Below are 25,734 nucleotides of genomic sequence, written 5' to 3'. Positions count from 1 at the left end.
TTCCGTTCCGCCCCTCTGCCGGAGGGAGTCTGTGTGTGAGCATAGAAAAGACTGATGAAAATTGTATACTATGTAAGGAAAAAAAGATATTAAGAATTAAAAGTAGAAAGGTCTTAAGGTAATGAAGCACATAAATTCCAGACTTTAAGAATAAAAATAATGAGAAAAAAAATCCATTAATAAAAAGGGGTGGGAGTACTGGGGAGTGATACTGGCCAAGGTATACTATTATATTGTGTGCATGTACACATATGTAACAACAAATTCCATCATTATGCACAACTATAATGAAACAATAAAAATGTTGGGGAAAAAAGAAAAGGAGGCTGGGGTTGTGACTCAGTGGCAGAGCGCTTGCTTCTCACATGTGAGGCACTGAGTTCGATCCTCAGCACCACATAAAAATAAAGATATTGTGTCCATCTACAACTAAAAAAAAAAAATTTAAAGAAAACAAGGGATATCAATTACTTTTTTAAAGGGGGAAAAATTAAAATCATTAAGATGACTGTTGTAGGCCAGGGATGTACTTCAGTGGTATACATTTGACGACCATGCCCAAGGCCCTAGGTTCAATCCCCAGCACAACCACAAAAAAAAAAAAAAAAAAAAAAAATTGTATTAAATCAAACTCATCAGTAATTATATGACATACAAATAGATAATATGCATTATTACCTATTAAAAAAGCACTGTTAGTGTGGGTCTTGTAGCTCAAGATCAAGGCAATGTAAGATTGAGTTGAATTCTGATCCTAATGAAGGACAACAGTGATAAAATGATAAGATCTAACATATAATATCCCCTGTGCACTTGAACAGAATGTGTATTGTTACTTTTGGATGTAATGTTCTGTAAAGTTCAATTAAATCCATTTAATATACAGTCAAGTTCAGGTCCAATATTTTCTTATTGACTTTCACTTCAGATAGTCTATCCATTGTTGAATAGTGGGGTATTTAAGACACTACTATTGCGTGGCTACCTATTTCTCAACTTCTGTTTCTTGCTTTCTATACTGTTTTTTTTTTTGTTTGTTTGTTTGTTTTTTGTTTTTTTGTACCAGGGATTGAACTCAGGGGCACTGTCCATAAGCCACACCCCCAGCCCTTTCTTATATTTGATTTAGAGACAGAGTCTCATTGAGTTGCTTAGTTCCTCACTTTTGCTGAGGCTCGTTTTCAACTTGCAATCCTCCTGCCTCAGCCTCCTGAGCCGCTGGGATTCTACTGCACCCAGCTCTATACTTCCTTTAGCTGTTAAATACATATACACCTAACAATTTCTTATGTTTTAGATCTGGAATGTCCCCAAATTCTCATGTTGAACACCACCCCAGCTACTGCTGTTACTGAGAGATGGTAGAAACTTGAGCAGGTGGGGCCCAGCTGGAAGAAGTAGGTAACAGGGTGTGTCCTTCAAGGTTCAATATCTTGTCCCTGACCCTTCATTTCTCTCTCTCTCTCTCTCTCTCTCTACTTTCCAGGTGTCATGAGATGTGCAACTCTGCCCTCCACATGGCTCCTGCTATGATGTTCTGTCTCACCACAGACCCACAGCAATAGGGACAACTGACCATAGACTGAAAAGTCCGAAACTATAGGCCAAAATAAAACTTTCCTCCTTTAAGTAAATTTTCTCAAGTTTTTTATCACAGTGACCAAAAGCTGACTCACAACTGTTATATCCTCTTAACGAAATAGCCATTTCACCATCTATAATCTCCTTTTTTCTCATTACAGTTTTTAGGATAGTCTATTTTGACTGACACAAATACAGATACCCCATTCTCTTTTTGTTTCCATTTGCAAGGAATGTCTTTTCCCATCCCTGTACTTTCCATCTACTTATATCCTTAAAGGTAAAAGGAGTCTCTTGTAGGCACCATACAGATGTGTCTTAGATTTTGATGCAATCAGTCCCTATATCCTTTGTGGGCGAATTTAGTCCATTTACATTGAGGGGAGGATACTAGGGATTGAACCCAGGGGCACTTTACTACTAAGTTACATTGATAGTCCTTTTTAGTTTTTGAGACAGGGTCTCACTAAGTTGCTGAGGATGACTTGAGATCCTTCCATCTCAGCTTCCTAAATCACTGGGAAGAGGCACACACCACCATGCCTGGCAGTCCATTCACATTCGAAGCAGTTTTTAAAAGTATCATGCTATGGCCAACAGGGATTTATGCCTGTAATGAAAGGGTAATTCAACATATGCAAAAATGAATAAATGTCACACTTCACATAACAAAATGAAAGGAAAAAAACATCAATGCAAACAAAAAAAAAACATTTAACAAAATTCAACATCTTTCATGTTACCAGTTACCAACAAATTGGGTATAGAATAAATGTACCTATCATAATGACTATATATAACAAGCAATGGCTACCATCATAACTAAATGACAAAAAGCTCAAAGCTTTCTTTTAAGATCAAGAACAAGAGTATCCATGCTTGCAACTTCTATTTGCCATAATGCTACAAGTTCTAGCCACAGCAACTAAACAAGAAGAAATAAAATGCATTCAAGTAGGAAAGAAGGAAAATTTCAAATGACATGATCTTGAATACATAAAATCCTAATAACCTATTTAAAAACTGTTAGAAATAATAAACAAATTCGGGAAAGTGACAGGATACAAAATCAATACAGAAAGTCAGCAGTGGTTACTATACAATTAACAATCTGAAAAATTAAGAAAACAACTTCACTGACAATAACATCAAAAATAGTAAAATACTAATACACTTAACTAGGAAGATGGAAGGTTCATAAATTGAAACCAACATAACACTGATGAAGGAAATTAAAGATACAAGTAAACAGATGTTCATGTACTGGAGTTGTTAATATTGTGGAAATACCCATTACTGCCAAAAGTGATCTAGGCATTTAATGCCATCCTCTTCAAGATACCAATGGCATTTGTCACAAAAATATTTTAAAATTCCTAAAATTCATTCCAAACCACAAGAGGCTCCAAAAGGCCAAAATAAATAAACAAACAAATAAATAAAATCTTGAACAACAACTGGAAGCATCACACTTTTCAAAGTGTGATGAGGCTGAGTCAGGAAGATTGCAAGTTTGAGCCCAGCCTCAGAATCTTAATGAGACCTGCCTCACAGTTAATAAAAATCCAGGAACAGCCCAATGATAGAGCACCACTCAGTTCAATTCCTAGTACTGGGGAGTGGGAGGTTGGGAAACAAACAGTATGATATTGGCATAAAAGAAACCCATGATCACATGGACAACTAATGTTGACAAACATCCCAAGAATATAAGATGCAGATGATACTTTGTTCAAAAAAAATGGTAATGAGAAAACTAGATATCCACATGCAAAAGAATTCAGTTGGACCACCTCATACCACACTCAAAAACCTGCCGGAAGCCATCCATGACCCATCTGTGAACTGTGCATGAACTAAAACAACGTTGAAGCCATTAGGTAAGAAAGCCTGGTACCAGGAACTCCCAGCAGCAACCCTGCTGGTTTGAGAAGACCTGGTTCATGTGACTTCCTTCCCAGCTCCATTATAAGTTCAGCAGAGCATTAGAGATGGGGTGACCCACTGGAGTCACACAGCCTCTCGGAAATAGGTGTGGCTGCCATAATGCCAATCGACCTGTTTGTGGCAAAACCCCTGCCACACCCAGAAGCAAGACTCTTCCCAATGAGACCTTATCCCTGCCTTTAATGTATGCCCTCTTAAATAAAGAATCTGGGCCACTTTTCAGTTGTTCAGTTCCAGCTCCTATCAGGACTGGAAGTCCTATTAGGCGCTCTGTTTTACCTAATTTCTGGCTCTGTCTCTATTAACTTACTAATTATTTCAGACTTTTTATTTTCTCAGGTGGCTCACACCTCCTGAGCAGAAACCTACCCTGGTGGGGTGCTGGTCATCCCAAATTAAAAACCCATTTAAAATCGATTAGTCATAAACCTGAAGACATGACATCATAATACTCCTAGAAGAAAACAGCGGGAAAAGCATCATAACACTGGTCTTGGCAATTTTTTGGAGTTCACATCAAAAGCAGAGTCTACAAAATGTAAAAATAAACAAGCAAGCTACATCAAACAAAAGTTTTCTTCACAGCAAAGGAAACAACAAATTAAAAAGGCAACCCTATAATTGGAGAAAATATTTGTAAACCACATATGCAATTATAAGCTAACAATACTATATATTCATAAGGAAATAAATGTACATTAAATGTAATAGCAAAAGAAAAATCCAATTTTAAAATGGGTAAAGGGCCTGACTATACAATTTTCCAAAGAAGATATAGAAATGGCCAACAGATACATAAGGATGCTCAAAATCACTGGACATCTAGGAAATGAACATTGAAACCACAAAGAAATATCACCTCATGGCTCTTGTAAAAAATCAAGATAGTATTAGAAGGAAACCACAACACTTTTTTTTTTTTTTAACACCAGGGATTGAACCCAGGGACATTTAACCACTGAGCCATATTCCCAGCCCTTTTCATTTTTTACTTCGAGTCAGGGTCTTGCTAAATTGCTTATGTCCTCACTAAGTTGCTGAGGCTGGCTTTAAACTTGCAATCCTCCTGCCTCAACCACCCGAATCACTGAGATTACACACAAAACTCTTGTACACAGCTGAATGGAACAAAACTTGGTAGCCATCTGGAGAACAACACTATGGAGTTTCCTCTTAAAATTAAAAATAGGACATCCAAATGATCCCACAATCCCATTATGGATATATATATCCAAGGAAATTAGTGCCTAATGTTAAATGCAACAATACTGATAATAGCCAAGGTATTGAAACAACCTAAGTGTTCCTTGATGGATGAAGGGATAAAGAAATTGTATGTTGTTTTGTGGGGGGGGGGGCGAGGAAGGAGGGAATATTTACCCTTAAAAAGAGAAGAAAATTCTGCCATTTAGGGCAACAGGGGTGAATCTGGAGGACATTATGCTATGTGAAATAAGTCAGATAAAAAAACACAAATACTATGTGATCATACTTAAATACAGAATATAAAAGTCAATACAACCACAAAAATGGAATTCTAATTAGAATAAGTTATACTCCATGTATGTATGTCAAAATACGTTCTACTGTCATGTATATATAAAAAGAACAAAAAAAATAAAAACAAAACAAAAAAGGAACCTAAAACCCACAGAAAGAAAAATACAATTGTGGTAACCAGCAGCTAGGGGAAGGGATAAATGAGATGGTAAAAACTCTCAGTTACGAGTAAGTTCTTGAGACCTTATATGCAGCATGGTGAATATAATTAATAAAAAAATGTGCTGTAAAACTGAATGTGCTAAGACAGTAGGAAGTGTTACACAACACCAAAAATAAAAGGTCACCATATCGCATAAGGGACATTTTAATTAGCTTGATTGTAGTAATCGTTTCACAAACATATTTTGGACATCAGATTCTATACCCTAAATATATACAATTTTAGTTATCAGTCATATCTCAGTAATATTTGGAGAAAAAGTAAAAGAGCAGTAATTAAACATTTAAAACTGAAAAGTCATAAGAGTACATAAATATTCAAAATATTTGAAATACTGAAACTGCCAAATGTTCAAAAGAAATCTATACCGCCACAAAGAAAACCACATCTCCAACAGCATTTCAGGATCCAGGGAAGCAATTCTCATATCCCATAGATGAACAACTTCTCTTAAGTGTGAATATCACGTTTATTAAAAATTGAAGAATAATGTAATATAAAAAATGACTTGCAAATACTTTTTACTTTCATGAATTCTTTCTCCATTGGGTATCGTAGGTGACCATCAGAACACTTAGCAGAACTACAACTTTTCCATATCTTATATCTATAAGGTTTCTCTCCACAGTGAGATCCCAAAAAATAGTTGACAGCTTTCTATGTTTCTGACATGGTACAGCTTCAAGATGAGTTCTTACATGTTGGATTGTGAGCAGCTTCTGATGACTTCCCCACACTTCTTAAGATCATGGGGCAGCTTGGAATGTGAGTTCTTCCAGGACTTTGATATGAACTGTGACAGATGAATACTTTATACATGGCTTACATTGATAAGGTTTCTTGCCACTGTGAATCTGAACGTATTACTAAGGCAAGAGGGCTTCCTAAAGCAGTTTCCTCGTTCCTCACATCCAAAGGGTTTCTCGCCAGTGTTTCCATATGCTCAGTAAGATGAGAAGAACTACTAAAGGCCATCCCATAATCCTTACATTTATAGGGTTTTGCTCCATTGTGAATTCTCACATGCTTACTTAGGTGTGAGTAAACAGTAAAGGCTTTCCCACATTCTTTGCATTCATAGGGTTTCTCTCCAGTGTGAGTTCGCATGTGAATGTGAAGGTAGGAGGAACACGTAAATGCTTTCCCACACATATTACATTCAAAGGGCTTCTCTCCAGTATGGATTCTTAAATGTGCAATAAGATATGAGGAGGAAGCAAAGGCTTTCCCACATTGGTCACATTCGTAGGGTTTCTCTCCTGTGTGGCTTCTTATATGTTCAATGAGGCCTGAGGATGTAGTGAAGGCTTTCCCACATTCCTTACAATCATAGGGCTTCTCCCCAGTGTGAGTTCGTACGTGTTTAGTGAGACCTGAGCGCACAGTGAAGGCTTTCCCACATGCCTCACATTTATGGGGTTTCTCTCCTGTGTGAATTCTTACATGTTTACTTAGGTGTGAGGAAACAGTGAAGGCTTTCCCACATTCCTTACATACATAAGGTTTCTCTCCTGTGTGAGTTCGCACATGATTGTGAAGATAGGAGGAACATGCAAACGCTTTCCCACACATGTCACACTCAAAGGGGTTCTCTCCAGTGTGTGTTCGTAAATGTTTAGTGAGGCTTGTGCGCTCAGTGAAGGCTCTGCCACATTCCTTACATACATAGGGTTTTTCTCCAGTGTGAGTTCGCATATGAATGCGAAGATAAGAAGAACACGTAAATGCTTTCCCACATACCTTACATTCAAAGGGCTTTTCTCCAGTGTGTGTTCTCAAATGTGTAATTAGGGATGAAGAAGAAGCAAAAGCTTTCCCGCAATGGTCACATTCAAAGGGTCTCTCTCCTGTGTGACTTTTCATGTGTTTGATAAGGCCTGAGGATGAAGTGAAGGCTTTCTCACATTCCTTACACTCATATGGTTTCTCTCCAGTGTGAGTCGGTAAGTGTTTACTAAGGCCAGAGCGCCCTGTGAAAGCTTTGCCACAGTCCTTACATTTGTAGGGTTTTATTCCAGTGTGAACTCGAAAGTGATCATTAAGGCATGAAGAATTTCTAAAGCATTTCCCACAAACCTTACATTCAAAGGGCTTTTCTTCAGTGTGGGTTTTTAAATGCTGAGTTAGTGGATAACACCTAGAAAAGGCTTTCCCACATTCCTTACATTGATAAGGTTTCTCTCCTGTATGGGTTCGCATATGAATGTTAAGATTGGCAGAATATTTAAAACTTTTCCCGCATTCCTTACACTCATAGGCTTTTTTCCCAGTGTATGTTTGCACATGTGTACCTCGGCTCCTGGAGTGGCTAAAGGCATCACCACACTGCTCCCACTGGAACAGTTTGTCCTCACTGTGCATGCTACCCTGTGACGGAAGGTGAGACTGACTAACAAAAGCTTGCCCAAAGTCACTGCATTCAAATGCTCTGGCTTGCATACAAGTTGCCTGATAAGCGCCACTAGGAGTCACACTGCGATCTTTTCTATATTGACTGAACACAGCGAGTTTCTCTGCAGAAGTTTCCTTGTGCAGAGTAGGAAAGTCATTTCCAAACTGATCATAATCCCAAGTGTTCCCTCTGTTTTGAGTACCCATGTTTGTCAGAAAGTGTGAGTGTCCTTTGAAGATTTCTCCATGTGGCTTAAAGTCATACAGCTCCTCTCCATTGTGGCAACTTGCCTATTGATTCAAAAATAAAAAATGAATGGTGAATAAGAAAATTTTCAAACTTATTTGTAGATTCCACCCATGTCAAGACAAAAACATTATGATGATTATGATTTTTGTTATTTTCAAAAAATATGTACATAGTTATTGCCCTCTGAGTTTCACTGCCTATGAGTAAAGGAACCCTACTGCAAAAACCCCATGCCATCTGCTCTGTGAAAGAATCTCTGTAGGTTTTCTTAAGATTATTTTACACATTCAATGTCCAGTTCTGTGGGTGGTAATATATCCATGAGGAAACTCTGAAGTTTTAAGGTTCTGGGCATCTCTTTAGAAACCTGCTCCCTATGGGTAAAGGTTATTTCTCCCAAATATCTCTCCTGGCACTAATTTCCATCATGTAATGCCCATTCCTCTCTAAACGTGGAAAATAAGAAATATTCAGGGCAGAGGTTGCAGCTCAGTAGTAGACCACTTGCCTCACATGTAAGGTACTGGGTTCCATCCTCAGCAACACATAAAAATAAATAAATAAAATAAAAGTATTGTCCATCTACAATTAAGAAATAAAAGAGAAATATCCATTGTGAATCTTACCAGTTGTATCCCACTTGTCATTTTTAACCAAAACACATCCTGTCGAAGTGCTGCCCATTCTGAAGTAAAACAGAAAAACATATAAAAGTGTTTCCACGATAAAATAGTCAGGTGGAAAAGTTAAAAATGATACATCTCATTTGTACCTGTTTTCATATTAATATGCTAAAAAACAAAGCCAGAATATATTCAAGTAGTTTGGCTATATCTAAAATTCAAGGGGCAAGGGAAGCAGCTTGGTATTAGCATGTATGAGGCCCTGGGTTCAACTCCCAGTAACAAAATAATGACAATAACTAAAATAAAATAAAATTTGACAGTCACAAGGACATGGGTCAAAATTTAGAAATTAATAACTTATTCTGAAAATTAAATGTCCTGTTAAACAGAAACAGTATTATTAGGAAAGGAAACTAAGAAAGGTATGAACAAAAACCATACGTGAAAAACATAAACTCAAAGAAGAAAGAGCAAGTCACTGGCTGAGACTGTAAGAATGTCTGGAATAAACGGGAAGTAATGGAGTACTAGAATGTGAAGATATCCCAAAGCTTCCAAGTCCAATAGCCTCGGCCTTCTCACTCAAAGGGTATTTTTTAGTTTCCTCTGGTTAGGCAGTGGTACAGGCCTATAATCCCAGCAACTCTGAAAGCTGAGTCAGGAGGATTGAAAGTTTGAGGCAGTTTGAGCAACTCAGCAAAGACCCTGTCTCACAATAAAGAATAAAAAGGGCTGGGGGTGCTAGGGTTTGGGCTCAGTGGTAGAGTGCTCGCCTTAGCATTCATGAAGCACTGGGTTCGATCCTCAGTACCACATAAAAATAAAATGAAGATATTGTGTCCACCTAAAACTGGAAAAATAATAATAATAAATATTTTTTTTAAAAAGGCCTGGGGATGTAGCTCAATAGTCGAGCTCCCCTGGGTTCCAACCCCAGTACTGCAAAAAATAAAGTGTCCCCAGTGGTAGAGCTTTTGCTTAACATGTTCAAGACCCTATATTCCACCCCTGGCATCATAAAAAAGAAAATTCCTTTAATACTGCAAACATAATGAACTTCCCATTGACCAGAACTATTTTTCACAAATACTTACCTTGGATGACACCTCTCTCCACTGTCCTCAACTCTTCTTCTGCCTCCAAACAAGAAATCAGGCTGGGGTTGATGAGCTGACATCCTGTACATGAGGAAAGATGCATTAATGGAAGTGGCTCATTCAAAAGATCATAAACTTTCCCATGATTTAGGATCTATGGTTCTAAAGACAGAAGTGAAATGATTACTGAAAAAAGACTTCATATGCAAATACCCCCTCTTAATATCTGATCCCTGAAACCCAGACTGATGATTAGGTAGACATTTACGAAGCACTAAATGTTAATCAAATAGGAAATAAAGTGAAACAAAAAGATTTTGTAAACATGGGGAAAATCTACACAAGTTATTCTTAAAACCTTACAGTGTATCAGATTCTATGGAGGAACTGTTAAAACACAGATGACAGAGTCCCAACTGAAGAGTTTCTGATTCAGTACACCAAAGATGGAGGCTGAAGATGCACTTTTATGAGAGAATAATAATGAAACTATTGATCCTAGGACCACATCTTAAAAACCACCACAGTAGATAACAACATATTGGGACTGGGACTATGCCAGTTATTTTCCTCACAGTTGACATCACTGATATTGCAAAACAGTAAAAACACATTATACTTCTGTTTTATGAGATGCAGTAATGATGGCAGTCTTACCTACAGCCACCAGGTTCTGGTAGTTCTCCAGCATCACCTCTCTGTACAGGTTTCTCTGAGTTTGGTCCAGTAAAGCCCATTCCTCCTGGGTGAAGTCTAAAACCACATCCTCAAAGGTCACAGACTCCTATAACACACACATTCCAGTTTGAGCCAAGAAACATCTCCATAAAGTTCACTGAGAATGAGAATGGATAACCCAATGCCTAAACAGAGTTGGAAGTTCTCCCAATATCTACCTCAGAGTTTCATGGTTCTAGAGACTCTTTGTTTGCACACTCACCCACTATTCATCTTCTCCACTCATATGGCTTGAATGGCACACTGAAAACATGAATGTATCTCACCACAACCAGACCAGGAGCTCTTTCTCATCTTACTTTCCTCTATTAAAATATACTCCTGGCCGGGTGCCATAGCATACTGTAATCCCAGCAGCTTGGAAAGCTGAGGCAAGAGGATTGCCAATTCAAAGAGGATTGCCCCTGTCTCTAAATAAAATACAAAAAGGGCTGGAGATGTGGTTCAGTGGTTGAGTGTCCCTGGGTTCAATCCCCAGAACCCAAAAATAAAAAATTAAATTAAATTTAAAAATATATATATATATATTCACACATATATCACATTTTATACATTCAATAAATGATAAATAAATAAAGTCTTTCATAAAATGAAACATTCACCTTCCTATCATCTATCACAACCCTCAGCAAAATGTGAGACATGCAGTTGGTGCAAAGAAATGCTGGGACGGGCTGGGGTTGTGGCTCAGTGGTAGCGCACTCGCCTAGCATGTGCAAGTCCCTGGGTTCGATCCTCAGCACCACATAAAAATAAAATAAAGATATTGTGTCTATCTACAACTAAAAAAATAACAATAAAATATTTTTAAAAAAAAAGAAATCCCAGGACGATTTTCAGGATAATTGTTCCCCAATATAAGAGGCTGCATTCTCAGGAGAAATTCAACTTGGACTCAGTCCTTCAGGGAGACTTTATATGCTTTAAGAATCCCTGCAGACAAGAACACCTAGATGAAAATATCTACCTGGAGCTAGGAAGTATGCCATTTGGGAGGATAATACCTTCTTCCTACCTGGTAACAATTTGTCAGGCCATCAACCACCATCCTTTCTGCCTCTGTCTTTTCTTCATGAAGGCAGATGGGGCCCCTAGAAAATAAGCCTAGTAGGAAGAGGGGGAAAAAAGGCATAAAAAATCCAGAAGTGACCATTATTCCCACACTCACATGCCTAAAGGTCATTCCATTCTAGTTCAAAATTCCCACATAAGCCAGCCCACTCAGGAAAACACGCTAGCCCCGCCACAACCCATGTTCACAGGCACTGCGCCGTTCCTGCTGACCCCAGTACACAGGGTCCCACAGTCAAACGTGCAGACTGGAGAGGATGTCCACTGTTCCCTGACCAGGCCAAAAAACTTCAGTCCATTTTTCTGCTGCCCACTGCTTGGTGGCAAAGGGGCTGAGGTAGCCACCACAGCCCCCAGGGCTCGCCTTGCCCACATGTAGGCAGAATGGCTGGGAGCCAGGATGTGTGTGGCTCGCCCAGCCCCTGCTGGTCCTGGAGCAACTTGTGTGGATGAGTGAGGACCACAGCCTTCCTGTGCCGAGGCTGGATGGTGTTTAAGTCACACAGTTAATTGCTTCAACTTTCTCTAGATGGTTTCCAGCCCTACTAGTTCAGTGCATGGTTAAAGGAGGTCTCTGTTCAGTACCTAGCCACCTATCCTACCAATATAGTCGTGGAAAAGAAAGAACACTGACTTAACAGCAATTTAGCAAATACTGCAGAAGAGTCAAAAACTTTTCAGTTTCTTGCAGATATATTACCAAAGAAGATTTTAGCTAGTAAGTACCTGAAAATGTTTAAAAAGGAAGAGCATGAGGACGATGATGATGGAAGTGAAATCTAGAAATCACCTGGCGAGGACCCTCCTGGGTGAGCCCTGTTCCTTTGAAGCAAGCACATCACCATGTGGCTTTGGTCTGCTTTTCCAGAAACTTCCAGTACAGCATATTCCTTCATGGCTAAGACTGAGCATCTCCTGCATCTATGCCATGAAAAGCTGAAGGGAAAATAGTGCAACTGCAGTGACAGGCCACCCTGCAGCTGACACCACTGTACTTCCCCTTGAACTTGCAGACAGATTCTGAAGAGTTTCTGGATAAGCTGTGGATTTATATATGATTTATATTCTGAAATTAGTTCTTATAAAGAACTGGATTTAGTTTTAGCTAAATATGTAGTTCCTAAGTCATACATTGCCTCTCACCTCTGTTTATGTATTTTTTTTAAATTTTGACTATTCAAATTTTATTTTTTTATTGTAAAGAAATATATTTTTCTTGGGCTGAGGTTATGGCTCAGTGGTAGAGCACTTGCCTAGCATGTGTGAGGCACTGGGTTCAATTCCTGGCACCAAATATATAAATAAATGAACAAAAGAAAGGTTCATCAACATCTAAAAAAAATTTTCAAAAATAATAAAATAAAAAAAGAAATATACTTTTCTATTAAAGATCTGTACATATTTTTATAGTAACATGCTTTGTGGAACTAGTTTTAGGATCCTTTTGTTCTAATCCTTTGCTTATTACCTGAGAGTTTTGTGAAAGTTAAAAGCAAGCATTTCTTTCTGGGGGTTTTGCTCAGCAGTGAGTGTATACTTAGCAGCACCAGGATAGGTTCCCCAGTACCAAAAACCAAAAGCCCACTTATATTCCCAGAGAAGCTCCCAGATTATCAAATGAAACACAGAAATGCTTCTTCTGCATTTACATCCAGTAAAATCACCCTTTTTAGTTTCAAGTCTATGAATTTTGACAAATGTATAATTTGGGGGAATTTTCATTTTGCTGTGTTTTGTTTAAGACAGGATCTCATGTTGCCCAGGCTAGTCTCAAATTCAGCCTCCCTAATAGCTGGAATTACAGATACCTATCACTGTGCCAGCCACATCACCCAAAAGATTACCCTGTGCTGCCTATCCCCTACCCTCTGACAACCACTGACATTTTCTGTTCCTCTTGTTTTTTAAAAATTATTTTAAAAGTATTTAAAAATCCACTTTTGTCAAGCTTTGAGTTTTTAACTAATGTACTCATGTAACTATCACAGATAAGATACAATGCTTTTGTCACCCTCTGAACAAAGCCCTCCTGGTCAACCCCATCACTTTACCCTGGCAACCCTGAGCTGTTCTTTGTCGCAGTAGCATCAGCCAGCAAACTTTCTGGTAATGCCATATAAATATTTTAAGCTTTCTGGTCTATATAATCTCTGTAGCAACTACTCAGCTCTGCCACTATAGTAGGAAAGCAGCCAAAGATAATATATAAAATGTAAAAGAATGAACATGGATGTATTTCAATATTTTGGACTCTGAATTTTCTATAATTTTTTTCTTAGTTGTAGATGGACACAATATCTTTATTTATTATTTATTTATTTATTTATTTGGTGCTGAGGATCGAATCCAGGGCCTTGCACATGCAAGGTGAGCGCTCTACCGCTGAGTCATAATCCCAGCCCCTTTAAAATTTTTATTTTTCTTTAATTAGTTAAAAATGTAAATACTTAGCTTACATTCTGTATAAAAATGGAACTAGATTTGGCTCACAAACCAGTGTGTTGACTCACCTGATCCAGAATGTTGCGTAATTGGAATAATAAGGTATGTAGCATGAGTTTGTCATTTTTGTATTTAGTAGAAGCATTTGAGATTTGTCTATGTGGCTGCAGATGTTAGCTGTCCATTCCTTTTTACTGCTGAGTAGGATTCCATTGTATGGAAATACCAGTTTATTCATTCTCCAGGCACATGGATAATGCCCCATTTAGATTACTCCCAGTTTTGATGGTCATAAATAAATCCCTATAGGCATTTGTGTAAAAATGTGCAATGGAGTACAGCTATCAATCCCAGCAACTCAAGAGTCTGATGCAGGAGAACCGCAAGTTCAAAGCCAGCCTCAGCAACTTAGAGAGGCCCTGAGCAATTTAGCAAGGCTTTTGAGCAACTTAGTGAGACCTTGTCTCAAAATAAAAAAATAAAACAGGTTGGGGGTATGGCTCAGTGGCTAAGCACCCTGGGTTCAATCCCTGGTACAAAAAAAAGGGGGGCTAGAGTTGTGGCTCAGTAGTAGAGTGCTTGTCTAGCACATGTGAGGCAATGATCCTCATCACCACATAAAAATAAATAAATGCTACAATGCCAGAGCAATGTGTCACAACTAGAGCCAGAAAAAGAGATATTGAGCCATGCCACCCATCAGAAAAAGTTTAATGGTCTCATTTTACAGATGAAGAACTGTAAACCCTGAGAAATACACCTCTTTAACTGCCTATGGTGATAGAACTCATAATGAAATCATGTAGCACCTATAACTAAAGCAAACATACCTGGGGGCTGACTTACAAAAGAGCCCTCTCTGCTGACTTTAGTATCCCTGAAATGAACAAGCAGCAGCATCAAGCCCAGAGAACTAGAAATATACTATACAGGGGGCACCTAAAGTAGAGACTCTGAAAAATAACATCAGCAGAACTTACCACAGGACAAATCAATGGCTTCCATCCCGTAGAGCTGATGGTGAAATAGGCCTGTGATTCCAAGGACACATCAAGGTAGCTTACGCATTTAAGGGGATGGTGGCAATCTCTGTTCCTCTGTATAGAAGGTTATATGTGTTCCTGTAGATATCAACCATTTATCAATAAGCATTACTTATTATTCATCAAACATCAAGCAAGGACAATATGACACAAGAAAATTACAGATCAATACGTATGATGCTGGGTGCAGTGGTGCATGCCTGTAATCCCAGCAGCTCAGGAGGCTGAGGCAGGAGGATAACAAGTTCAAAGCCAGCCTCAGCAAAAAGTGAGGCACTAAGCAACTCAGTAAGACCTGTCTCTAAATAAAATTCAAAATAGGGCTGGGGATGTGGCTTAGTGGTTGAATGCCCCCAAGTTCAATCCCTGGTACTCAAAAATAAAACAAAACAAAAAAACAAAATAGATCAATATGCATGATGAACATAAATGCAAATATCCTCATCAAAATGCAGTTAGCCCTCTCTATCCACAGGTTCCACATAGTAGATTCAGATAAGATTGGGCACATTCAGCGTGGTATGGCCGTAGACTATATCTGAAGTTTGATTAACAAACTTCAGATCAAAAATACTTTTTTTAAATTCTGGAGACAGCCAGGCACAGTGGCATATGCCTATAATCCCAGCAGCTCAGGAAGCTGAGGCAGGAGGATCATGAGTTCAAAGCCAGCCTCAGCGACTTAGTGAGGCCCTAAGCAACTTATTGAGACACTGTCCTAAATAAAATACAAAAAGGGCTAGAGATGTGGCTCGGTAGTTAAGCAGCCCTGGGTTCAATCCGGTACCAAAAATTAAAAAAAAAAAAAACCTGGTTGGGGGCTAGGGATGTAGCTCAGTGGCAGAGTTCCTGCCAAGTATGCACAAGACTATGGGTTTGAAATCACCTCAAAATAAAAATTTTAAAAAAATTGAAAACAATCCCATTTACAGCAACTACAAAAGAAATATTGAAGAAAAAAATCTATTCATGAAGATCAAAAATATGTACTCTGAAAATTATAAAATATTGATGAAAGAATTGAAAACAACCCAAAAAATGGAAAAGGACAACCAAATGCGATGCAGCTCTGGAATAGAGTGCCTGACTTAGCGTGTGAGGCAACAGGTTCAATCCCCAGTATCACCCAAAAAAAAAAAAGAAAAAAAATGACAATCATATTCATAGATCAGAATTATTAAAATGTCCTTATTGGGCTAGGGTTTAGATCAGTGGTAGAAAGGTTTTCCTAGCATGCCCAAGGCCTTGGATTTGTGAAAAATAGAAAATCCCAATGGTCCATTTTCAGAATACAGGTATTTAGCCTTAAATGTAAAATTATTTGGGATGTAAGAAAGGTGGCTGGAGAGGAGATCAGAATGGAAAATCACAAGGCAGTTAACACAGAGGGTAAAAATTCACAGCCCCTTGACAAACCGCAGGTGAGAAGGAAGGCCCCACCACCTGACCAACAGAGAGAAACTGGGTGCACTCAATCCAAGGGGGCTTTCCCATCACAAGAGAACAAAGGGAGATGGGGAAAACTAAAGGTATATTTCTTTAAAAAACCCAATAGGAGACAGCAAAACCTCGGTGATATTCGAAATTACTGTGCCTTCTATAGTACTCCGCCAATGAGGAACCAGTGGAGGGATCTTGCACTCTAGGGGATAAATCACTAGTTATACCCAATGTGGGGGTCCCTGACCACTAGGCACCTGATCTTGCAAGATTACTATTAAAGTAAAGCCTCATTTTTTACTGTTCCTTATATCTTTTAGTCTATTCTTTGGGCTTGGGCAGGTGTAAAAAAAAATTACCCAAAGTGATCTACAGATTTAATGACAACCTTTCCAAAATTCCAATGGCATTTCCCCCAGAAATATTTTTTAAATCCTAAAATCCACATAAAACCAGAAAAGACTCACCAGAGCCAAAGAACTCTGAGCAAGAACACAGCTGGAAATCTCAAGCAAAACTGCATGTACTGACATAAAAGCTGACACAAGAGACCAATGGAACAGAACAGCAAACTCAGAAATAAATCCATACATTTATGGTCAGTTGATTTGCAAACTATCGATCTGATAAGGGCCAATTTCTTACAGTGTTGGGCAACTAGTGGGCATCATAAGTATTCCAGAGAACTCCAAGAGAAACTAAATGAGGTTGTAGAAACCTCTAGAGTAAAGGGGTTTCTCAGAGCATTAATAAAAATGCCTGGTGATTTTCATTTGTATATAAAATTTGTAAATGAGGAATATCCTCCCATTAGAACCCAAAAAAGGACAAAAAGATGCTGAATTCATGTGTCATCAAGAAGTATATTAAATGAATATCCATGGAGAATATTATTAATGTAATGTCATACCTGTAAGTCCTAGAGAAAGGTGTATACAGTCAGTGTTGTCTGCAAAGATAATATGTGATTACAACATTGTTAAGTTACCCCAAAGGTCATGTGTAAAACAGGAAATGTGTCCCTTTGGAGGGTGAGGCCCACTGAGGCTGAAAGGCTGCTGAAATAAGTAACGGAAAAAAAAAACACAGAATTTGTAATAAGAGAAAAAATATTACTAGTTTTTGATTAAATACAATCAGTAATGTTAATAATACTACTACCAAGTATTAATTATGGGGCCTTCCTAGATGAAACCATGTTATTTCAAGATTGCAATCATCCATTATGAGGCACCATTTATTTATTTTCAGATTTAACAATGGGCAATAATGGCCTGCCATATGGAGAAGTAGTGGAGATAATCACCTTTTATTTATTATGTTTTATATAACCAGGTTTAATCCTGGAGGGCTTTAATTTGAGGCCATATTAACTACTTTAATTAGGGCCCACAAATGAAACCAATGTGTAAATGACAAAAACTGACTTTAGTTTTAAATTACTATTTATTCTATCAGAGGATATAGGTGGAGTATTTTAGGGCAGTGGGTATGTGACTCTGAAATCCAGTCAAGCCTACAGTTAAAAGAGAAGCATACCAATTTTCTCATATTGAGTAACTTTAGGAATGTAAGGAGAACAATATTTAAATTTAGTGGGATCCTCAGGTATAGATATAATTGAGTCCCCATTATTAATGTATTCATGAAATTTTGTCAATTGATCATGTTAGCACACTTTAAAGATAAAATAAAACCTACATTGTGCAGGCCCAAATCCCAACTAACACCCTTTTTAATCTCTTTTTTTTCCCCCCTTGAGACAGGGTCTTGCTCTGTTGTCCAGACTGGCCATGAATTCCTAGACTCAAGAGATCCTCCTACCTTAACCTCCCTAATAATTTTTTTTAATATATTTTGTTACATAAAAGTTTAATATATAAATTTTTAATTTTCAACAAGATCAAATTATGGAACTTCTTTTATTTTTCTTTCATATGTATAATCTGTCATATAATTACTTCATGCTATTTATTTTTTTTAATTTGTTTTTAGTTGTAGATGGACACAATACCTTTATTTTTTTTATTTATTCATTTTATGTGGTGCTGCCATATGGAGAAGTAGTGGAGATAATCACCTTTTACTGACATAAAAGCTGACACAAGAGACCAATGGAACAGCAAACCCCTGGGTTCAATCCCTAGTACCAAAAAAAGAACCCAGTGCCTCACACGTATGAGGTAAGCACTCTGCCACTGAGCCACAATTCCCCCCCCCATTCATGCTATTTATAATAAAATATTTTCATATCTATTCAACTAACTTGTATTTTCTCCCCTGGCACCTAGGGATTTGATATTAAAATTATTAATTAGGGCTGGAGATGTGGCTCAGAGGAAAAGTGCTTGCCTAGAATGCACAAAGCCCTTGGTTCAACTCCCAGCACCACAAAAAAGAAAAAAAGAAATTAAAAATAAAATTACTAATTAATCTATGGCCACTTTTATCTTGTTCAACTGGCATTTGCACTATACTTGTTTTTTATTCCCATTCAGCTGGGAGTCATCTGAGATGACAGTCTTTTCCCTCACCTTTTTCATTTTGTTCTAGGCTTTTAGCCACCTGATGCCTAGGTATTTAGTTTCTGTCTCTGGCTGATAAAGGAAAAAGGGAGCAGGGTTGGGGGCCAAAGCCTCTGGGCAACCTCTCCTCACATCCTGCTCCTTTTCTTATACTCACGCACAAAATCTTTCAAAATGGATTGGCACAGAGACATGGATGGACAGGAAGAATAACTTCTGATGTTCTATAGCACAGTAGGATAACTGTGGTAGACAACAAGTAACTGAATAGTTCAAAGTGATTAACAGGAATCTGAATGTTCCCAACACAAATAAATTATATGTCTGTCTAAACATAGTTTTAAGTGTCAGTAAAAATACTAATAAGCCAGGTATGGTGGCACACACCTGTACTCCTAGCAATTCAGGAGGCTGAGGCAGGAGGATTTCAAGTTCCAAGCCAGCCTCAGCAATTTAGTGAGGCCCTAAGAAACTTACTGAGATCCTGTCTCAAAATAAAATACAAAAAGGGCTGGGATGTTTCTCAGTGGTTAAGCACGCCTGGGTTCAACACCCAGTATCAAAAAAATTAAAAGTATGGCGCTGGGGATGTGGCTCAAGCGGTAGCGCGTTCGCCTGGCATGCGTGCGACCCGGGTTCGATCCTCAGCACCACATACAAACAAAGATGTTGTGCCCGCCAAAAAACTAAAAAATAAATGTTAAAAAATTCTCTCTCTCTCTCTCTGTCTCTCACTCTCTCTTTAAAAAAAAAAATTAAAAGTAAAAAGGTCTGAAGATGTGGCTCAGTGGTTAAGTACTCCTGGGTTCAATCCCTAGTACCAAAAAAAAATAAAAATAAAAAATGGCTTGTACCTCTAGATAGCTAAACATTGTAATAAACATACTAAAACATAAGAAATAATTAAATTAAGACTTTAGCACAAACTGGTTTCACAAAATAAGGCCCAGGGATCCCTAATTAAAAACAGTTTATTAACAATGACCCAATGTAAATTAAAATAGGACCTCAAGGATTTAAACTTACATAAATCCCAGTTCATAAAGAGGAGATTATCTCTACTGCTGTTCCATCTGTCAGCTCAACCTTGCCTATTTTTAAATTTGAAAATAAAGGTCACCTCATGATGGGTTGCTACAACTCTAAGGTGGGACCCCATCTAAAATTTCTGATTCTATCCATTCAACACCCAGTAAATATTGGCCTCTTATAAATCTGGTTAATATGTTCTGTTCAGTGCCTATTTCAACAGCCTCTGGGCTGCAGCTTGCCCCCACCTCCAAAGACATGCAATACACCTTTTCCTCATCCAATAGATCTGGCATCCCTACAATATCTTTGAAAACAAAGAGGACATACATCTTCTGCAGGAACATAGGTATGATAATGATAACATCTTTCCCTGAGGAGATTCTACCGGCACACTCATGAAGGACAAATAACTGCAATATCTTCTAGTACTCTTTTTTGAGTTCTGGCAAAATAGTCCACATTTTGTAAAATTTCACAAACTTTTTGTCCAAACTAAAATCAACAGGCACTCCTATTAGCACCTTCAAATTTAAAAAAAAAAAAAAAAAAAAAAAAGAGAGAGAGTAAACAAAAACTCAGCTTGAGATAGAGGTTCTGGGAATCTTTTTTAATGCTCCTCGAGTCTCTAGACCACTTGTGGTGGCCATTGGTTGCCCATGGCATCTAACGTAAGGAACTGCCCCTCTTGCCCTCCTGCTATTTGCATTATAGGTATGACTGGCCACCTACCAGTTTCTCTTGGAAATAAAGGATCTCACAAACCCTGAGCCTATCACCTCCCATACCCAGCTACCCATTATGCTTTGGGTCATGGAAACACCACTCCACAAGCTTTGCATAAGTACTAAGGCCTCCTTAAGACAGCAAGGAGCAGAACATGGGACCTCTGGTATACTCCACCTGCAAGAGACAGTGGCTTCTCCTGTTATCAGCCTCTTACCAAAGTGCCCTCCATGACTACCTAAAAAGTCCCTTGGAATTAACTGAAGAATAATTGGAGTCCTTAGACTAGGGCACTGCTGACTATCATACATGATGAAGTTTAGTGGAGAGTTGCTGCTTTCCATCCACTAGAAAGGACTCAAGAAACAACCTAAGTAGCCAAACATGGGGTATTCATCTTAGCATTGGAAGCCCTGATCAACAAATGCCCCCATCTCTTACATTTATTATAAACTACTGGGCCATTACCTAAAAATTGTCCCATTCAAGGAAAAACAAAAACCCCTCTGGGAATTTCTTAACTGATAGATACCCAAATGTAAATCAAAATCTCACATTTCCACATACATTTAGGCCATAAAACAAGGCTTTGCCAGGACATCCATTTTCTCTTCAGAGTTAGAAATATGATAGCAGGATCTAAACTTCCAGCAGAAAAAAAAAATAACACAATCAAAAAATTCTCTCAAGTATAGCTAAACAACATTCTGTTAACCGTTGGTATTATTACCACTGGCTTGGGTGCTTTACTGGTTTACAACCAGAGGGTCACATTAACTCCATTGGGTACCTACTTAAAAAGGATACCCTAATCCCACACCCCTGATGACTTCACCTCAGCCCAATGTATCACTGCTAAAAATGACATCACCCCAGAAAACATAGCCCCAACTCAGGAACTTGCTGTTGGAGATGGCTTCTCCCATTACACTTAAACCTCCACAAAACAATGCCCACAGACTGTCACCTGAAACACAAAATGAACATAGAATAATTTTGCTTTTCCTCCTGAACTCACTGTCTGCTTGTGCCATGCTCCTGGTACACCAATTGTTCTCAGTTCAAAATTTATTTTTTCTCTGCTCAAATGTATATCTCCATACAGCTCTAGGAAAATCTGTATTACTAAAATTAATGAAGATTACTGTTTTCCTTCCCACATATCACCAAACTCACAGCCCAGGAAAGGACCACCTATTCACATGTTGCATTTTCCTATTACACTCCTCCCACTTTCTCCCGTCATCTCATGGTTTGACTCACCAACCACAATCTCTCTTTAGATGTTGTTATACACAACATCTATTTTTTTTTGAGGGTCACTGACCCTGATGTTCATTTTATTTTTTCAAGAGAGAGGGAGAGAGAGAGGGGGAGAGAGAGAGAGAGAGAGAGAGAGAGAGAGAGAGAGAGAGAGAGAATTTTAATATTTATTTTTTAGTTATCGGCGGATACAACATCTTTGTTTTGTATGTGGTGCTGAGGATCCAACCCGGGCCGCACGCATGCCAGGCGAGCGTGCTACAGCTTGAGCCACATCCCCAGCCCCCATACACAACATCTAAACTTTACAAATACTTTACCAAATGATTACTTTATAATCCCTAAAATGAAAGTGCAGGTTATGTCACTAAGATTCTGATACTCCTCTAACTAGCTTATGAAGTGGCAATGTGGCAAAACTATAAGTAGCTTCTAAGAACTAAGGACAGACTCCAGCAGACAGTAAGCAACAAAATCTACAGCTGTAAGTGAGTGAGTCTACAAATAGGTTTTTCCCTGTGTAAGCTTCCCTAGCTAAGCAATATGAGACTGCAACCCCAACAATGACTTGTTTGCAATCAATTGAAATCCTGAGCAGAGACTCTACTTTAACCATGTATAGGCTCCTGACTAAAAGAAACTAAGATAATAAGAGTATGTTGACAGTGCCCAGTGGTACATGCCCACATCCCAGCTACTGATGAGGCAGAAGCAAAAGGATCACTTGAGCTCAGGAATTGCAGACCAGTAAGGACAGGATAGCAAGACTCTATTTCAAAACGAAAAACAAACAGGTCTGGGGCTGTGGCTCAGTGGTAGCACACCTGCCTGGCATGTGTGAGGCACTGGGTTCGATTCTCAGCACCATGTAAAATAAATAAAGGACTATCAACAACTAAGAAATTTTAAAAAATTTTTTTAAAAAGAAAAACAAAAAGAGCCTAGTGTGGTGGCACATGCCTGTCCCCAAAACTCAAGAGGGTGAGGCATGGGAATCACAAGTCAATGTGGGCAACTTAGCAAGACCCTGTCTCAGGATAAAAATTTTTTAAAAGATTGGTTGTAGCTCAGTTGCAGAGCACTTACCTAGCATGTGTAAAGCCCTGGATTCAATCCCCAGTACAGGAAAAAAAAAAAAACACAAACACAAACACACACACACATTCATGTTTTATTTTATCTTGCCTTATATCATCTGAATATGTATAACTTAGTTTCCCTGTCATTTACATATTAAAGAGTAAATTCTTTCCTCAGCTTTATTTTCCATAGAAAATAACTGTAGTGTCAAACCTGGAAGTAATCTTTGATGCACGTCCCTCTCTCCTGCAAAAAACATAATCCAACAATTCATAGAAAGCTTTCACATCTTCTACTCCATTCTGTTATGGCTAACTCTAGCATCTTGTAGTTTTGGTCTAGGGTTAATCATCATTCTTTTCTTAGTTTCACTCTCATACGAGGATCAGAGAATAACACTGTTCTCCACCTTTGTTAATTTGTAAAAATCCATTATTCCCTTAGTTACATGTTAGCCTCCTCCACTAATTTACAAGCTCCCTGAGAACAGCTCTACATTGAATTTTTGTCACTATGCCTTAGCCAGCCATTCAGGCATTCTTCAATCTACAAGGAAAACAAGAAATGAAAAACACTGAAACATACTAAGAGAATACAATCAGAAGTATGACTTTCTGAAAGAGTGATTCCTAAAAGGACACAAAAACAATAGCCACTACTCTAGCTTCAAAGAGAATAAAAAAGCAATTACAATATATGAACCTCGAATAGAGATAAGAACTAAAAACAACCAAAACCATGCTTTTACTTTTTTACCCAGCCTATATATGAATAACATTTTTAAAAATTTTCTAAGAGACGCATTACCAAGCACGTAGAGCTCAATATGCCTGCAATTTTCAAATACTTCTTTTCAAATAGGTCAGTCAAAAAGGTTCATTTTTCTGGAGAGAAAAATGATAAACTGAAATATTAAGTGCAATCAAGTCTCCATCCTGTCTTCCACAGGCCACCGCGAAGCTCTGCGGGAGGCACAGCCCGGCAGTCAAATGAGAAGAATGGCTGAGTGTGCTTGTTTTGTGGACTGGCTCGCGATCTACCCACGTTTACGGTTGCAGACGAAAACACGCACTCCCTGGACACCTACCAACGCGGCTTTCTCTCTAATTGTAACGTGTCAGAAATGGATACAGGGCGCTCAAAGCCAACGCCGCCGGCAAGCACCCCCGCAGCTTACTCCACGCAGGCGCGCGGGTCGCCAGGTGGGGACGCGGGGACGCAGCCACCAAGACCCAAATTGCCGGACCTTCTTTCCTCCCCGGGAATAATCCACAGAGCCTGTCTCGGGGGCTTCTGAAGAGGCAATCGCCGTGTCTGCAAAAACCCCGGGGAAGCGCGTTTACCAGCAGTCGCGACGTGGCTCTGGACAGCCCGATCGGCCTCGCAGACCCGGTAGCCCGGGAGGGGGCGGGACAAGCCAGGTGTCTCCCGAGAGGCTCCTCGGCGTCCCGGGTCAAACGCGTACTTTCACTGCCCCCTTCCAGCGCCGGTCGGCCCCGCACCCAGCCCTGAAGGCATAGGAAGCCCCACGACCACTAAAGTGAAAAGAAACCCAGCTGCCAGAAGTCAGCACCGGAAAAGACGGAAGCGAGCCATGACGTCACTTCCGCCTGCGACTTACAGCCGGAGGAGACTGACTGCGGGGTTCGGGCATCAGACACTCTGAACCCCTAATGGCAGAGAAATGGTAGCTTCCTCGCGCGAGAGTGCGGCTGAGCCTGAGATCCACTCAGAGCGGGGGCAGGAGGCAGAACCAAGCGCGGAGGTGAGGTGACTACTAGGCCCGGGGGCAGGGTCTTCGGGGGCGGGGCTGGGGCGGGTCTAGGCCTGGATGCTGACTCCGCCCACAGCCACAGAGTCCAGAGTTGATTCTTCATATTGATGAACCTGACAAGGCAAGGTAGTACCAAAACAAACTGTTGTTCTGGCATAAAATCAGACACACAGAACAATAAAACAGAATAGAAAGCACAGAAATAAACCCATGTATATACAGTCAAGTGATTTTCAACAAAGTACCAAGAATACACAACAGGAAAAAGAGTCTCATATAAATGATTCTATGAAAACTAAACATACACATGCAAAAGAATGCAATTGGACCGTTATCTTACACCATACACGAAAATCCATCCCAAATGGATTAAATAATTAAACCTCAGGCCAGGCAATCCAGAAAACTCCTAGAAGTAAACAAAAGAAAACCTTCCTGACACTTACCTTGGCAATGATTTTTTGGAGTTCACACCCAAACCACAAGCAACAAAATAAACAAGTAAGGCTATATCAAACTAAAACAATTTCGAAAAGCACAGGAAACTATCAAATAAAAAAGTAAAAAATGGGAGAAATTATTTGTAAACCGTAAATCTGATAATGGGTTAATAGCCAAAAATAAATAAATAGGGAACTCATACAACTGAGAAGGGAAAAAAAACCCAAATAGCCCAATTTAAAAATAGGTAAAGGAAGTGCTGGGGTGGGGGTGACACCGTGGTAGAGTACTTTTGTAGTATGTGCAAGGCCCTGGGATTGATCTTCAGCACTAGAAAAAAAAATGGCAAACAGTGCAGAGCATTTGCCTAGCATGCACAAGGCCGTGGATTTGATCCCCAGCACCTGTAAGTAAGTAAATGAATAAATGAATAAATAATAAATTCAAAGGACCAGACTAGCTATTCTTCCAAAGAATTCATATAAATAGCTAATGGGCATATATGAAATAATGCTGTACATCAGGGATCACAAGGGATATGCAAATG

The 25,734-nt window shown here is 39.1% G+C and overlaps 1 protein-coding gene across 1 annotated transcript; it reads right to left on the bottom strand.

The window, feature by feature from the left end:
- Positions 1-5,379: 5,379 nt before the first annotated feature.
- On the bottom strand, positions 5,380-24,686 carry LOC124088044 (zinc finger protein 260). Its single transcript, XM_046437360.2, has 7 exons — positions 24,316-24,686; positions 14,847-14,987; positions 11,369-11,457; positions 10,273-10,399; positions 9,613-9,696; positions 8,519-8,577; positions 5,380-7,933 (listed from the first exon to the last, which is right to left on the bottom strand). The coding sequence occupies exons 2-7, from the start codon at positions 14,869-14,871 to the stop codon at positions 6,074-6,076; spliced, it is 2,244 nt and encodes a 747-aa protein (XP_046293316.1). The 5' UTR covers positions 14,872-14,987; positions 24,316-24,686; the 3' UTR covers positions 5,380-6,073.
- Between the last annotated feature and the right edge of the window lie 1,048 nt (positions 24,687-25,734).

This window comes from Marmota monax, unplaced genomic scaffold (assembly GCF_021218885.2).
Source record: "Marmota monax isolate L192 unplaced genomic scaffold, Marmota_monax_Labrador192_F-V1.1 WCK01_AAM20220418_F8-fsc00021, whole genome shotgun sequence".
Classification (NCBI taxonomy): Eukaryota; Metazoa; Chordata; class Mammalia; order Rodentia; family Sciuridae; genus Marmota; species Marmota monax.
The sequence above is the reverse complement of the archived record's forward strand: the minus strand, read 5'-3'. Positions and strand labels throughout refer to the sequence as shown.